The sequence below is a fragment of the Astatotilapia calliptera genome, chromosome 4 (genome assembly GCF_964374335.1).
Source record: "Astatotilapia calliptera chromosome 4, fAstCal68.1, whole genome shotgun sequence".
NCBI lineage: Eukaryota > Metazoa > Chordata > Actinopteri > Cichliformes > Cichlidae > Astatotilapia > Astatotilapia calliptera.
Window position 1 is genome coordinate 11724368 of NC_137425.1, and position 16415 is coordinate 11740782.

The 16415-nt window shown below is 40.5% G+C and overlaps 3 protein-coding genes across 9 annotated transcripts in view; 2 read left to right on the forward strand and 1 right to left on the reverse strand.

Moving 5' to 3' along the window:
* The window catches only part of dnm2a (dynamin 2a), a 34586-nt gene extending 31704 nt beyond the window's left edge, over positions 1 to 2882 (reverse strand). For 3 of the 5 annotated variants that reach the window (XM_026164708.2, XM_026164705.2, XM_026164706.2), the window contains exon 1: positions 2408 to 2880. In XM_026164708.2, coding sequence (XP_026020493.1) covers positions 2408 to 2568 — 161 coding nt within the window. In that variant the 5' untranslated portion in view covers positions 2569 to 2880. Of the gene's footprint in view, positions 1 to 2407 lie in introns of all 5 variants that reach the window. The other 2 variants (XM_080300807.1, XM_026164709.2) reach the window with 2 other exon arrangements.
* qtrt1 (queuine tRNA-ribosyltransferase 1) lies at positions 1476 to 8028 on the forward strand. Of its 2 annotated transcripts, XM_080300808.1 has the most exons (10): positions 1476 to 1511; positions 3188 to 3357; positions 3477 to 3545; positions 3658 to 3796; positions 3910 to 4104; positions 5659 to 5797; positions 6099 to 6174; positions 6273 to 6382; positions 6711 to 6795; positions 7499 to 8028. In XM_080300808.1, the coding sequence occupies exons 2-10, from the start codon at positions 3250 to 3252 to the stop codon at positions 7649 to 7651; spliced, it is 1074 nt and encodes a 357-aa protein (XP_080156934.1). In that variant the 5' UTR covers positions 1476 to 1511; positions 3188 to 3249; the 3' UTR covers positions 7652 to 8028. The 2 variants fall into 2 exon arrangements, with proteins under 2 accessions (XP_080156934.1, XP_026020497.1); XM_026164712.2 differs by lacking the exon at positions 1476 to 1511 and having other exon boundaries at positions 3034 to 3357.
* Positions 8029 to 8538: 510 nt separating this feature from the next.
* kcnt2b (potassium sodium-activated channel subfamily T member 2b) overlaps positions 8539 to 16415 on the forward strand; it is a 42189-nt gene continuing 34312 nt past the window's right edge. For both annotated transcript variants that reach the window (XM_080300805.1, XM_080300806.1), the window contains exon 1: positions 8539 to 9859. In XM_080300805.1, the coding sequence (XP_080156931.1) occupies positions 9771 to 9859 (89 nt within the window). In that variant the 5' untranslated portion in view covers positions 8539 to 9770. The remainder of the gene's footprint in view (positions 9860 to 16415) is intronic.

Consider the following 16415-nt stretch of genomic DNA (forward strand, 5'->3'; position numbering starts at 1 on the left):
TCCCAGCAATAAGTGACACTGTTTCTATTGTTGCTGGTACCTCAAAAGGGGGGGAAAAAAACAAACAAACAAAAAAAAACAGAGGGATTATTTTCATCCCATAGGACACAGATATGAAGCCAGCCTTTTACACACAACATGCACCTCACCAAAGATCTCAGTCACTGGGGAAATTACAGATCAGCCATTACCGAGTGTAACAGAAGCTCAGTACTCATGGTGAAAAGAAAAAAGAACACCACAAAAAAAAAAAAAAAAAAAAAAATTAAAAAGGCGAAACCACAGAGAATTGCAAATGAAGTTTTCCACAACACCATTACACGCATCATTTTCATCTGCTTTGAATTTTTTTTTTTTAAATGAGTAGAACACATGGTACAAGGTTTAGGTATCGGTTCAAACAAACCTTTTAGTCAACAATGACTCATGAGTTTGCCCAATGCTTTAGCAGTGTACAGCAACTCCTAAAGTGTGCCTAGCCTGACTTATTTTACTACTCTAAATGATCTGCACAGCAGAAGGAAATTAAATTTTCCCCAAATCAACCACTGATCTGTTTGAATCTCAGGACACCTATACGTAGCTTTGCCAACATACAGGTTTAGCAAGGGTTTTACAAGTGAAGTTAAAAAACAATTCAACATGTTCCTCCATTTGTTTCCAGTAGCCATGCCTCACAGGTGCCAAAAACAACCCAGTGTTAGCATCCCAATTGTGGTGTGTGGCTCACAGTGGCACTAATCCTGTACACAGCACTAATTGGATAATCAACAGTCCTCATATGGTTGTGTTTTTAGGTGTCATTTTAAAAATCAAGAAACAGCTGTTACATGTCAAAATGCCCAATGGAGGGAACAAATTCCAAGATCCGTGCTTCGAGGTTGAAGTAAGATTGTTTCAGCTGGTCAGCCCTCATTAAATTCACCCACACAGCATCAACATGCAAACAGAGTAAATGGTGTTCTTTTCAATATTAAGCACACCTTATGAAAGGTACATGAAAGTGAACAGCCTACAATGCTACAATAATTTGTCAGCACATGGATGTATGTTTGCCCTGTAAACACGCATAAAGTGGAAAACCAGCACGATAGCAAATCACGGTCACCATGAAATGTCTCAAGTTAATTGCTGCCGATTTGTGTTGAGTGTTCTCCCAGCACAAAGTCCCACTCGTCCAAATTACTGCACACTGAGTGGAAGTCTAATCTGCATGCATGTTCTTGCCCGAGAGTAGTTACAACATGCTCTTGTCTCCGTTTTTATAACCAAAAGCCTATGTGCATGCCATCTTGATAGCCAATGTGCCTTCTCCAGTCTGCCGACCAGCCTGCATACATGTGTGGGTTGGGCTACACACTGATTGTCTCTCAAAGGAGGTGAAATCCTGTTAAACAAGCTACTACAGAGCAAACTTGTTATGTTTCTTTTTACTGCAGGGTGATCTCACTCATTGCTGTTGCAGGCGACAACAACAAGACCAGCCTGATGACAATGATAGAGCCGGTCTGGTAAGGAGGACCGTAGATTAAAAGCAATGCATCTCAAAAAACAGTAATGTCAAGTCTGTTTCTATAATTTCTAAACGTTGGCCAAAAACAGAAACAAAAGAGGAAGCTGGTAAGGGAAGTTATGTCTGCTATGTTGAGGAAATGTCAGCACTGTAAAGAGAGACAGTCTGCTTTGAGGTCAAAGTTTTGTGTCAAAATGCAATAAGTAGCTGTAAAAATACAAGTTAGGTGACTTTCTGCCTACACTGCGATACCCCTTTTATTCCATACACCTTGCCAGTTACCATCCAATAAAACTCCCTCCCTTGTAAAACAAACAGTCATCCCTCCATCTTTTAAATTTGTTGGTAATATAAATTCTGCAGGACTCTCAGGGTGTGGCCTGTAGTTATCAATATGAGAACAAAAGGGGGAAAAGCCCATTAAGCTAGATTACAGGAAAGATTACGTGCACTAAGGTCTATTGAAAAAATGGCAACCCAGAACAAGCCTTTAATCATATTAAAACATATTGGGCAGGACAAACGAATTTATCAGCAAATGCAAGACAACAGTTGGTGGTCCAATCGAGTTGGGGAAGAAAAAAAAAATTGTATGAAGTAAAGAAAAGAGAGAAAAAGTAAGCTTCTTTTTAAGATCGTAACACAAATATCACACTACATAAATACACAAGAACAGTATGTATCTGAAGTTGTTGAATCTACAGCGCAAGTGCGTAAATCAATATTGACGTTACGTTCTGGGAAAGTGACGTTAGCTTAGCTTTATGCGACTGGCATTTCCAAAAGTACCGTACCTCCCAGACCAAAAAACGGGCTGTTTGACAACGTACGACCAAGCATGGCCTGTTAGAAGGGCGTAACACTACACTAGCTCATTTAACACTTATCACTTACCTGCCAACGAAATTCTCCAAAACCGAGCTTTTTCCAGCGCTCTGCCCACCGACCACCGCGATCTGAGGAAGGTCTAAATTACAACTCTGGCCAATGGAGCTGAATGCGTCTTGAAGCTTGTTGATGAGGGGAATCAGGTCTTCCATGCCCCGGTTCCCCATGGCTTCGTGAGCTTGAAGAGCCCCTTCAATTCAACACAGACCAGAGGCTAATGCTAGCCGCGCTAGCGAGCTCAGTAACGTTAGCTTAGCAGCAAGGTGCTCTCGGGTTACTCTAGAGTGCTAAAACCCCGCCTCTTCAGCTCGGGCTTTTATTCACTTTTTGAATACTTGTGCGCTTCCCAGTAATGCAGTTCACACCAATATCATATCGTATAATAACAAAACGCCTCAACTAAATACCCAGGCAGTCGAAACGGACGGAAAACTCGCAAGCAAAACTTCCTCTACACAAACACCATCCGGTCACAGAAGATGACATCCTATCGGTGCCGGTTACTATAGCCCCGCCTCTCTTGCACAAATAAAAGCGGTTTATTGGCTAATGTTGCTGCCGCTTCACCAAACTTCGTTTTGATTGGACGTCTTAACGCTCGAATCAGATAATTAATTTCTAATTGGTCGTCACGATTGTCAGTTGGAGGTCCGTTCATGTCACGTGATCGGTAAAACATGGCTGCCCCCATAGAGTGTGGGGCTCATACAGAAACTATAGAGAACAACATGTCCCTAAAGAAAGCTTTGTCTCCTCTCTCTTTGCGAATTGTTGCTGAATGCCCAGTAACTAAAGCGAGAGCCTGTGATCTAATACTGCCGCATAGCACCGTTAGCACCCCGGTTTTCATGCCCGTCGGGACTCAGGGGACCCTGAAGGGAATCACTGTGGATCAGCTGGAAGATCTGGGATGTCGGATTTGCCTTGGAAACACATACCACCTTGGAATGAGACCGGTATGCAGGTTTGCTATAACGCAAATTTAATTTTTATCTCGTGTTTTACTGGGCATAAACCATTTGTTGACGATTTCATGTCAGTTTTCTTGTGTAAATGTCTTTTCTGCTGCCTAAAGGGTCCCGATTTGATTGAGAAAGCCAATGGTTTGCATGGGTTCATGAACTGGAAGAGAAATCTTTTAACTGTGAGTTTAACTTCACATTTTATTTGTCATACGTGGATGACAAATAAAAGTACAACATGTGACTGGAAACTTTTGTCTTAAAAACCACGAGTTCCTTTTTCTTTGCTCACAGGACAGTGGAGGGTTTCAGATGGTGTCTCTCGTCGAGCTCTCCGAAGTTACGGAGGAAGGAGTCAAGTTCAGGTCCCCCTACGACGGCAAAGAAATCTTACTAAGTCCTGAGAAGTCTATCAGCATACAGAACAGTCTGGGTCAGCAAGGAGTAAAATAACTGACTCAGCATTAACCAGCAGATACTCTGAGCTTTCGTCAGTATTTCTGTGGCTGACGGACAGCACCTCCATGTTTCTTTGTGTTCTTCCAGGGTCAGACATCATGATGCAGCTGGATGACGTGGTCAGCAGTACTGTGACAGGACCACGGGTAGAAGAGGCCATGCATAGATCCGTTCGCTGGCTGGACCGCTGTATAGCAGCCAATAAAAATCGAGACAAACAAAACCTCTTTGCCATCATTCAGGGAGGATTGAATGCAGAGCTGCGCAAGGCCTGTCTAGATGGTAAAAAAACAAACAAACAGAGGCTGATGCTGACACTGAGATTCCTTTAATGATAAATATATTTTGGCTGATGTGCTTTACAAACGCACATTGATATAAAGGCTGAAATTTGACTGTTAAGTCCTTTAAGATCCCCCGTTTGTGATCTAATTGATCTAAAATTGGCAGGCATGCTGGAAGAAAAGCACACAGGGAAATGTTCTTGCTTTTTGATGGTACTATCTTATATATTCAGACAGTATGTAAGTTAGGTTAAAGTGGGGGAATTATTAGTTTTGTTTATCACAAACTATCAGTGAAATGTGAAGCTGCTGATGCATCCTCACCACTGTCTGCTCAGCTGATGTGCCCTTTGCTACATGTGCTGCAGAGGATATGTGCTGAGTTACAGCTTCTCGAAGAAAACAAAGCCATATTAGACATACGTGGGGTGGGCTAAAATTTGGCACTTTTCGTGGCACTATTCACTGTATTTTTCCAGCATTTTAGAGCTGAAATAACTTAAAATACAGAATATAGTCACATTAAATTCTCCGAGCTGAAAAAACACACTTGGGCTGTGTTTAAAAAAATCAATTTTACACCCGTTCAAATGTCAGAAGTCAAAATCAAATCTCATCTTTTTTCAGCTTGTTTTTTTTTTTATAACCTGCATTTGAGCATCAATATCAGAGAGACATAACAGTTTCAACACCACAGCGTCACCAGTTAATATGTTGTTAATATTCTTGTTAATCAAGTTAATCTTGGTACCCTGGGTTTTTTATGTTTTCTAATAATTCACTGGAGAAAACATCAAAAAAAGCACATTTGTGTAAACTGCACAGGGTTATATTAATACATGAGTTGGGTGTCTGGTCAAAACAAGTTACAGCAAATATATTTACCTAAATTTTGATACCATTTTCTAGCCATGATTTATTCTTTGTCAAATTTTCTAATGTCTTAAAAAACAGTATATCCACCAATATGTACTTTAAGAACCTAAAAACTGGGAAAACATTTCTTTTGGAATAGCTTCATAACACATACCAAGTTTTTTTTTTTGTTTTTTTTTTTAAACAAGGAAATCTGTTGCTTCTAAGGAGCTCAGGTGGGAGGCACTTACTGGATTTTATTTTATTTTTTTCCATGGACTTACATGACTATATGCTGATGACCACTAGATCTATAATGTGCTGATACTGGTCAAACTTAACTTAATTAATATGAGTGGGTCTCCATTAACTAATCTTGCTCTTTCACTTTCTTCATGTACCGATATTGAAAATCAAGCTGAATAATTTCATCGTATTTATGAAGGCTGAATACATGCTAAAATGCCTTGATCACTTTTTCCTCTTACACTTATTTCAGTAAGTGGAAAAGTGGCAGCATTAACTAAAAAGTTTACATGTTTCAGTCTATTGAGGAAGCTTATGTGAAACAAAGATATCAGGGCGTGGTGAGGAACTAATCCGAGTTATTTAAAGGGCCATGCAGTTTGGAAAGGGCATCAGAATTCAAGATAAGGGATCAGACTTTCACTTAAGATATTGTTTCTTCTTCCTGTAGAAATGACTAAGCGTGATGTTCCTGGTTTTGCCATTGGCGGACTGAGTGGAGGAGAAGAGAAGGATGACTTCTGGCAGATGGTGACACTAAGCACTGATCACCTGCCTCGGGAAAAACCCCGCTATCTCATGGGTGTAGGGTATGTTTACTGGTTTTCACTGAAATCCATCATGAGAACCTGGTTGTTTACCTCCTGAGCCTGGTTCTGCCAGAGGTTTCTTCCTGTTAAAAGGGAGTTTTTCCTTCCCACTGTTGCCAAAGTGCTTACTCATAAGGGGTCATATGATTGTTGGGTTTTTCTCTGTGTGTAATATTGCAGGGTCTACCTTACCATATAAAGTGCCTTGAGGCGACGGCTGTTGTGATTAAATAAAATGTAATTGAATATTGGCTGTGGTACATTTAACCACGTAATAAATTCACATGGTCATGTGTTGTAGGTATGCTGTGGATCTGGTGGTATGCGTCGCCCTGGGATGTGATATGTTTGACTGCGTTTTCCCAACACGCACTGCGGTAATCCGTCTTTACCTTTTGAGAAATCGCATTAGGATCCACAACTGACTTCAGATGTATTTCATTCTGTTCTGACAGTCATGGTTCTTTTCTCTCAGAGGTTTGGCTCTGCCTTGGTGCCCTGGGGAACTCTCCAAGTGAAACATAAGCAGTATGCCAAAGATTTCCAGCCCATAGACCCAGACTGCCAGTGTCCTACCTGCAAGAAGTAAGTCAGTTTGCCAAAGCATTTTCTTTACTGTGACAGAAATTGAAGCCTAGAAAGTTCTTTTTAGTGCCCTAGAACAGCTCTTTTAGCCAGCTGGCTCTTATTCTACCTGTTTTCATTTTATATTTATTTATTTTGAGAAAATTAAATCTAGATAATAACATCTTTGAAGACTAGCAAAAATAAGTCCTTTGGCATCACTTGGTCTAAAATGTCCTGCAGACAAAAGCAGAGTGTTCTGTGAAAGGAGGAAGCTCAAAATCTGGGTAGGCGGGGGGTTTATTCAGCACTTAAATAATGTAAATAATGTCTGCATTTCCTCTTTCAGGCACAGTCGAGCTTACCTGCATGCTCTGTTTAAGAGTGACACTGCAGCCATGCATCACATCACTATCCACAACATCGCCTACCAGGTCAGTTCGAGCAAAATCTTCTATGACTGACAAAGTACAGGTTTCTTTATTTTATTCTGACAGTTTTCTCATGTGCTTCAAAGCAGGCGACATACTAAAAAGGCACATGCATGGAATAAATCTGACGATTAATCAGTTTATTATTCTCCTGTATCTGCCATCTTCAGTCAATAAGCTTGAAGTGCGACATATTTTTCACAGTATGTTTGAAAGTTGAATTTCTCTGGCAGAAATATGAAGAAAAATGTCTATCTTTTCAAATTTATGTGACGTGACGATACCCTTCTCTCAGTGATGGCTATTAAATCCTTCAGTATGGTTTGTGTGGCAGGGGCACAACTCGTTTTGTTGCTTTGACATAATCAGAAGCACAAAAAGCCAAATATTCTTACAGATATGTCGCCAAAATGGGTGTTAGGAAATCGTAACCAATATAATCCAATCGATTACGCATCCTATTTGTTTGCTGGTTCTTTTTTTTCTTTTTAAGCCACTTGTATGGTGGTTCTGGAGTGTCCAGGAGTGATGGTTGATGGTTAATGCCTCATTAACTTTTTAATGGATCGCTGCAAAACATTAACATACTACCTCAGAGGACACTGACCTGTAGCTGACCTTGTGCACAGCAGAAGATCATTTCCCACTGCAGATCAATAAGAATCGCATTATTTTTCCTCAGTTCATCAATCATTTGTCTTTGCAGCTCACGCTGATGCGCTCTGTGAGAGAGAGCATTGTGGAAGGCCGCTTCCCTGAGTTCATACGGACGTTCATGAAGCGACTGTTTCCTTCTGGTGACCAGTACCCCAGCTGGGCTGTGGATGCTTTAGCTTCTGTTAACGTTACTTTGGACTAGAAGCTGGGAGATGACTGTTCGCTATTCATCTCAACTGACAGATTTTATATTGTTTTAAATGACTTTTTTATGGCTGATTGTTTTCTACTCTTTGTCTGTATTTGTATATGAATTGCTTGTTTTGTTGGCGGTGAGGAGAATGGCTTTTGATCTACTGGAATAAAGCCGATTGTCCCTTGCAACAGGCTGCTTTACGCAGCCTCTGCAGATTGTCCTCAGAGTACACATTATGGTAATGTTAGACTGAATGCAGTTTAAATGAGGTTTGAAACACATGAACTATTTCCTCTGATATCCGCAGACAGTTTTGTGTTGTTACCATGGCTACACAGCCAGGCTCACCCACTTGAAATTAAATATTTTTGCCTTCCTGTCAACCTCTTTAATGTTTTAATGGCTAAGTGTATTACAGAGGTACCTTTTTTTTTCCTTTTTACCAAAGGCAGAGTAATAGTCGACGTGTATATATTCTCAGCTTTTAACTTTAATTTTAACAGACAAATTGTTGTCAGCTGTTTGCAAAGATGAATGAAGATTGCTTCCTGATTGGCCACCAGAGGGCGAAATGGATACAACTACTGCAGGCTTACGACAACCTGAATATGTTTGTGCAAGTTTCCTAATTGGGGAGAAAGTTAATCTGTCTGGAAGCGCAAAATAACAAACATTTACATTTAGATGAGTCATTTGAGTTTACAAACGCACTGACGCCAACGTGCTTACAATCCAAGCCCAACATCGATCAAATCAACCTTAGGTGGCAGTAAACGTTTTGGTTTTGTGTGGAGCCCACGGAGAGGCTGCTTTATCAATATTAATCCATGAAAGTTAATTTGAATAACACCTGTTGTCTGCGGCTTTGGGTCAACAGGCCTCTTAAGCACCGTATTTGAATTTCATCACCTCTTCTGTTGTGACCAAGAGTTTCTACAAGATTAAACCCCTAAGAGGTGAAGTGTGACCGACTAATATATAGCACAGATGTTTGAGTACTGATTGAAACTGTAAAGCGGTAAGTTTGAAAGCTTTTATTCCCTTAATTACATATGTGTATTGATTATGTCCATTAAGGGAGGATACAGAATTCAAATGGTGGCCTGGATTCCCATTTTATTTATTTATTTAAAGTCTGTGATTAATTGTGTGGGTTTTTTTTTTTTTTTTTTTTTTTTTTTGTATCTTCTGCTTTGATTGGGTATTTTGAATACACTTAGCATATGTATACATAGTAAGAGAGCAGCAGCACTCAGAGCTCATTTGGTAAGCCGTGTAGAATCGTGTTAAGTGTCTGGAAATGAATATGCACGACCAAAGCCTTGCGCTAAATAAATTGCTCTCATGTATTTTTAAAGCAGAGCAATTCCCAACATGACAAACACGTCTCCTGATTGAAAACAACCAACAGCTGATATTTATGAAAAGAATAATACTGAAGAAAACTGTGGAAAACTATAGCGCCGAAATAGACTCACGACTGAGATCCGCGCTGGTCTCTACAGTGCAGTAGATATTTCTGGGCATCACGTGTGCGTATGTGTAACAGTTTAATTATTATTATCGTGGGTTACAGAGATCATTATCGTTCACAGTGTAGAGCAGATGTGGACGGAGAGAGAGCTTATTGCTGATTGAAAATAATATTAAAATCACAGTTTTTGTCGATGTTTATTTTGGTTAGACTAAGGGGAGGGGGGGAAAGTGGCAACAGCTTCTCCTCGACGTTTCTTTACACATTTGCAGTCAGTGCGTCCATGTGGAGCTCTGGGAGGGAGGATGCTGGTGTTAAAGAGAGACAACCAGTTGCTCTCCAGCTGTCACAGAAAAGTGGAGCCACCCCTACCCACCGACGGATGAACGTCTTCGACCTGTTGCCTCAGTGTGAAGAAAAGTAGAGCTGCATTGTGACGGGTGGCAGAGAAGAGAGATGTTTTTTCTTTTTTTTCTGAAGAAGGACGAATACGGTACCATGAGGTGTATCAATGTGTTCGTTACTGATTTATGTTCTGAATAGCAGAAGGAAGAGGAACTGAGTTGGTTTTGGAGGAGATCACCTCCTCGCTGTGGAGGTGCGGTTTGCGGTGGTATTTGTCTCTGTCTCTGGGTTTTGAGGAGGGGGACCATGGTCGAACTGGAGAAGGAGGTGCTCCCGCTGCCCCCTCGGTACCGGTTCCGAGACCTGTTGCTCGGGGACTGGCAGAGCGACGACAGGTATGAATGCAGCTGCTTGTAGCGTTTACGCACGGCGCACCGAATCCGTTGCGCATCAGTACAACATCAGAACATTATATCACTGTGTCTAGAAAGTACTCATTTCTTTTGCACCGCCATCAAATCACTCTGATCTCAACAGATCAGGTGCATGAATGTCTCGGAGAATTTTATGGTCAGCTTTGCAGTTCTGTTTAAAGGGCGCTGCTGCAACAGGTTTTCTCGTCTCCCTGTGTGCGCAGAGGCGACTGGTGATAATACTGTTAAGACAATACAGGCAATATGAAAGCATAGAAGAAAACATATTTTAAAAGACACCTTAATCTTAAGTTGTTTTTTTTTTTAATTCTTTTCGTGCAAGAGGCGCGTTTGTGCAAATCTACACATATAAAGTGTTACAAAATAATCCTTTGATTGAATTCAAATGAGAAGAATTAAAGAACAGTTACAGCAAGGAATGCCTACATTGGGCTATTCCCTTTTTATGTATTCCCTAAAGCCCTCGTTTCTGAGATTTACAGTGAAACATCTGCCACCTGGGTAAGCAGTTTCAAATGGTCTCCCTCAGTAACTAGCAATTAACCTTTGCTTACTCTCCAGTAGATTTGATGTGCTATATATGATATGCATTGCTTAATTCTACAATTTCATTATGCTGGCTAATGGAAAAGCTTAACCTCCATCGTGCCTGTATTTCTTGTTGCTATGTGGAATTGAGGCCCAAAAACCCTTACGTGTGGGCTTGTGTGGGTGTTTCAAAACAGATTATTGGGGAAAGTTGTTATTAAAAACGCAGAGGACACGATCGGTCAATATTTAAGCATTGCCTGGATTTATAACTTGTATGTTTGGTCTTCTGTGGCCCTGACCTCTTAGGGCTCTTATTCTGAACAGCTAAAAAGTCTAAAAAGGCCTGTTCTCTCTGCTCCCAGCCTTCTGTAATTTGTCAGCTATTGCCCTAGGACAAATGTTTCAGTGCAGTGTGACCTCAGTCACCAGATTAGAGAGGTTATGATGCTTGTTTCTTAGAAGTCTATGAGACACAAGAGGACCCTTTTATAGGTCAGATACCTCATCTTCTATAGGAGAGGGGGGGGAAACAAAACATCCAATGACAATGCAGTAGGTAATTTAACCAAAATGAATCTTTCAAAAGCCAAATTAATACACAGCTGAAGTGTGGATGTGAATAATTTGGTTGGAAGGGCTGCTGAGACAGTTGGAGAGGACTCTGTGTATGCTGGTGCCACAGATGTGCTGTAATAACTCGCAAACACATGATGTTGATTGGTGTTTCAGGAATATCCTTTAAGTGCCTTGGACGACACACAGGTACTGATTAATGGTGTGTGTACTGTGCATGTTATTTTGTCATTTGTCAGAGCTCTAGTGTCTGGCACACACACAAGCACTAGCTGTTTACCCACTGCCTAGATAATGAGCTTTTGTAAACAAAAAATACCTCCAATGTCTGTTTTTGCCACGCTTCATAGATTTCTCTTAGCATCCGCACGCCGACTTACACAAATGAAAATGAAAGAGCAGTCGAGTGGAGGGTCAGCATGCTGATCTCAGTTCCTCATTGGGAGCAAAGTGAGAAATATGACTGATAGTGACAGAGTTTTCCTGCTGTAGGCCATAAATCTATAGAAGTAGCCTCTGCACAAACACCCTAAATAAATAAGCAGACACTTCCCTTGGGCTCAGGTGCACAGATAGCTCTGTACAGTATGACTACATCCCCTAACTCCAACATATTTTCTCACATCAAAATGTCAGTGTGAGTATGCATAACTTATCTCCTTGACACATATGGTACAGTGTGCTCTGGAAAAACATGCATTACTGAGCCCTTTAATCCCTCTTCTGTCACCCTCCGCTGGCCTTTCCCTTTCCTCCTCTCTTCTGTTTGCATCGCTCTAAGTGTGTGTTTGCGTGTGTGCATTTGTGTGTGTCCGTACATCTCCCTCACTTCACATTTCCACCATCCCTCTCGTTTCTGATTGAAGTGCCTTCAATACCGTGTAGCCACCCCCCAGACTGCTCCTGTAACTCAGTCGAATAGATTTTACCGTAGCCACCAAAAGGTCCTCAAGTTAAGAATTTCTAGCAGGCTTTTAAAGATGGGAATCGATTTAATAATTTATTTCACACACAGGGATCTGATCTTTCTGACTATACATTTATCGGTGTGGTGCATGACTCCTTTTCTGTCTACCCCTGCTGGTCCTTCAGTTCGCTTCATGTTCGGCTTAAACTGCAAACATATCAGATTTTGTCTTGACAATTCAGCAGTGGCTGCATTTTCTTTCCTCAAATTGGAACAAGCAGTGAATAAAACGGGATAAGAATTAAGTCCAAGACAGAATTTGAATAGGGGGTCGGCTGTTGAAATTTTGTTTGCCGCAGCCAATTATTGTTAGCTCTATCGCTCCCATAACTCCAAAACCTAAATCAAGATTATTTCTGGTGACTGATCAATAATTAAATGTGGGTCATTTTGTCATTTGTGTCGGGAGCGAAGACGTAAAAACATTTTATTGCCACTCTTCTGTTTATATGGTTACCATTTATATTTTTTTTGGCAGCGAGTCAGAGGCTTCTGTTTAGAGGAAATGCCAGATGACTGAACAATTAAATACAGATCTTTTGCAGGCTGGCGGATTTTGCCAGAGTAAGGAGCTGTCTTGTTTTTGCTTGAAATGAATTTGATATTGAGTCCTGTAACTGATTAATTCATGGCATGGTTGTTATCACTAATCAAAGATTTACAAAAGGCTATGATTCTTTCACCCAAAATGATATGCATTATTATTCTAACATATTTTATACATTTTGAAAGTACATTTTGCTGTATTGCAGAGCAATACCGGTACTTTTTTTTCCTCAAAGTTGCTAAAATGGCCAACATAGAAGCACACATAACTATTACACTTCTCCACTTCTATAATTAATTTGTTTTAAAGGTGAATTAAATACAACAGTCTCCTCTGCTCCACAATAGAAATCCTCAGTGGGAGCTTATGTCTGAGTCCTGGATTACCATACAAATGACAGGCTTTTGTCCTTAAAACAATTTCTTATTGGCTGTCGCCTCCACATCTTCTCTCGCTTAATCTCCGTCTCAGTCTGCTCTCCTTTCTCCTCGTGTCCCTATTCCCCTTTCTTCTCTCTTAATTCTTCCTGTCAAGTCTTAATCTAGTAAGGCCAACGTGGCGCATGATCCATCAATACTGTCAATATTCATGTTCCAGTTAGTTTTACTGTCCTTTGATTTGGCACTAAGGTGGATTCCAGAGTCCTTTAGTGTGTCATTTAGAACCCCTGTAAGGTTCATTCATATCTTTCATAACTCAGATTATAAAGCTGATGACTATCTCTGTCCAGAACTGTGGAATCAGAGATGTATTATGCATCATGGGTATCTCGCAAGCCAGAACTGACATAAAGCAGGCTCTTGTCAATAGATTGCTTTTATGATAAACAGTCACTTGAAAAAGTGATATCTATCAAATGTATGCCTGGATGAGAGAAAGGAGGTGAAGAGGGAGCTCATCACCTCATTTATGAATCCTGTACGTGTCTGCACATTTATTTCTGGAAAATATGTAAAGTGAACTTAGAAACACTTTGTTAATGGAAAGTAATTGGCGGGGTGAGTGGGGGGGGGGGGGGGGGGTCTGAATTGTTAATGGAAAGCTTGGAACATAAAGTGAAGTGAGCTAATAAAACTAAAGCATCAGGTCTCATGAATTAATTTCTATTAATTAAAAAGGTGTTCCATAAATGACACTCTAATTAATATAGGAGAACAGGATGGGTTGCATGTGGTACAAACACAGAACTATTTTAGAACAAATGACAGGGTATGATTGGGGGAAAAGCAGGGTGTATAGGCAGTCTGAGCATAATTCTGCTGTAAACAATATTTTGAACATGAGCCGCTGCTCTCTTTGTGACAAGGCTGTCTGCACAACAGGGAAGACGTTACCTAAGGCAGAGTGAGAGACATGAGAGACATTTCATTTTAGTTGCAGTGTCATAGTTTATCACAGTCACATTTTAGTTTCTTTTTTGTTACTGTAGCAACCCCGCATATATATGTGTGTGCATATATGTATGTATATATACAGAACCTGTCAGCATGGATTCTGGTACAGCGGTCAGTTAGTGTCAGCTTCAAGCGGGTGTTCCTCAACACCAAGTTGCAGCTTTACTGATAAAACGCTGAGCGGGATTTATTAGAAACTACCTCTAGAATTTGGAGTGGAGAGGATGGAATGGCCTCCATGAAGGTCTGACCTCAATCACTCTGAACAGTTGTGGGATCAGCTTGGGCATGCTGTTCATGCCAGAATGACCAACACACCCACACTGGCTGACTTGGAACAATACTCTTTAAAGAATGGGATGCCATCCCACATCAGTGTGTTACCAAGCTGGTGAGCAGCATGAGAAGGCGGTGCCAGGCTGTTGTGGCTTTGTATGATTCGTCCACATGCTACTCAGGCCTCTGTTTCTTAAATGAAGAAATTGTTAAATTACCAATATGCCTTGTTTCTCCAGACTTCAATCATCCAATCCAATAAATAACACAAAACAAGTGATAATAGTATAATAAGCTGTTTGCCATTGGCAGAGAAGATTTGGCAAGTTTTTTGCAAAATCTTTGGAAATAGACTCTCCAATGACATGATGGGTGTGTGTGTATGTATATGTATATATATATATATATATATATATATATATATATATATATATATATACACACACACACACTTTGAATGTGGTATTATTGTTGGTGCCTATTGGCCTGGTCTGAGTATCTTCAAAACTGCTGAACTTTTGAGAATCTTCAGCAGAAGAGCATCTCTGGATTAAACCTTAAATGGGCTAAAGCAGCAGAAGACCACACTGGATGGCACTCCCGGCAGCTGAGAATGAGAAATGAGTGACCCAATTCCTACTGGCTCACCAAAGTTGTCAACAGAAAATGGAAAATACTTTACCTGTTCTGATGAGTCTTGGTGCAAAGAACATTTAAAAATGGATGTATGTTGCCTTCTATCAACAGTTTCAGGCTGTTGGTTCCCTTTTCTGATTACAGTCTGGCCTTCATCTAATGGCTGCTTCAAGCAGGGTAAGGTGTCATGTCGCTAAACCATCAGAATGGTTTCTTGAACGTGACATTGAGGTCACTGTACTTAAATGGCTTCCACAGTCACCAGAGCTCAGTCTAACAGAGCACCTCTGGGATGTGGTGAAACACGACATTCACATCATGGCTGTGCAGCCAACAAATCTGCAGCAGCTGTGTGAGGCTATTGAGCCAATATAGACCAAACTCTCAGAGCAACACTTCCAGCACCTTGTTGAATGTGTGCCATGAAGAATTAAGGCAGCTCTGAAGGCAAAAGGAGGTTCAAGATCTGCATATTAGTGGTTCATTTCAAATTAATTTCTAATCGTTATTCTCCTTCAAAAAAACTGTCATATTAAAATGAAAGCAGTTTTGGATCTATAGATGCATATAAAAAGAAACTCACAGTCAGCTAAACCTCAAAACCACTTTTTGATTTCTTTCTAGATGTAAAACTAATATAGTAACATAGTAATAGTAATCATATAGTAATTACAGAGGCAGTTTCTGCTCTGGTTTATTGTATTTGATATGCATTTTTTAACACTATTGAAAGAAAATGATGGCAGTTTCTCTTATGGTCATCTAGATTCATGGTTATTTGTTTTTATTTGTTTTTATTTTTTCCCACCGCTGGAGCTTAGTAACCACAAGATTGAATTCCCTAACCAGCCTTTCAGTTTTAGATGAGTGCTGTCAACACTTAAGTGCCTTCCTGCTGTGGATGCTAACACAGCCATAGAGCTGACTAGCATGTGCCTGACCGCTTCTGGGCTCTTGCCGTGTTTGGATGTTGCTGGAAGGTCCCATGGCATCAGAGTGGGGGCAGCAAGCTGTGCTACACTATTGTGGGAGATCACAAATGCAGTTGTCCACTGATTGAAGCTCCCCTATTCCCAAACTATGTTAGCTTAATACACCTCAGGAGTTATCTTTGAAATCCAAGAAGCCCCAGGGACACCAGGAACAGTGAAGAGAGATGATTCCTCTCATGTTTCACTCTTCTTTGCATCTCACGTCGTCTTCAAAGTGGTTATTTGGCAATAAAAAAGATGAATATCTTATGTTGACATAATCAAATGCTAAATGTCTGAGCATATCTGAAACTAAAGTAATCTTAAGAGACTTGGGAGATAGGATGGCATTGCGTGATTTTTAATGACTTGCATCAATTCAGCCTATATTTTGTTTCATGATAAGAGAAATTAATGTCTCTCTTTTTTTTTTCCTTTTTTTTTTAGTGAGGAAATAGTGCCAAGGCAGAGGAGGTGCATTACTCTAAATTCAACCTTTAAAATGAACCATCATGTTCTGTTCTTCCTTCAGGTGAACAAAACAGACTGCATCTATGTGTCAGCAGATCCTTTAAGCAATAAGCAGCAGATGATAATTTCAGGAAAGGGTGAGGTAAGATGA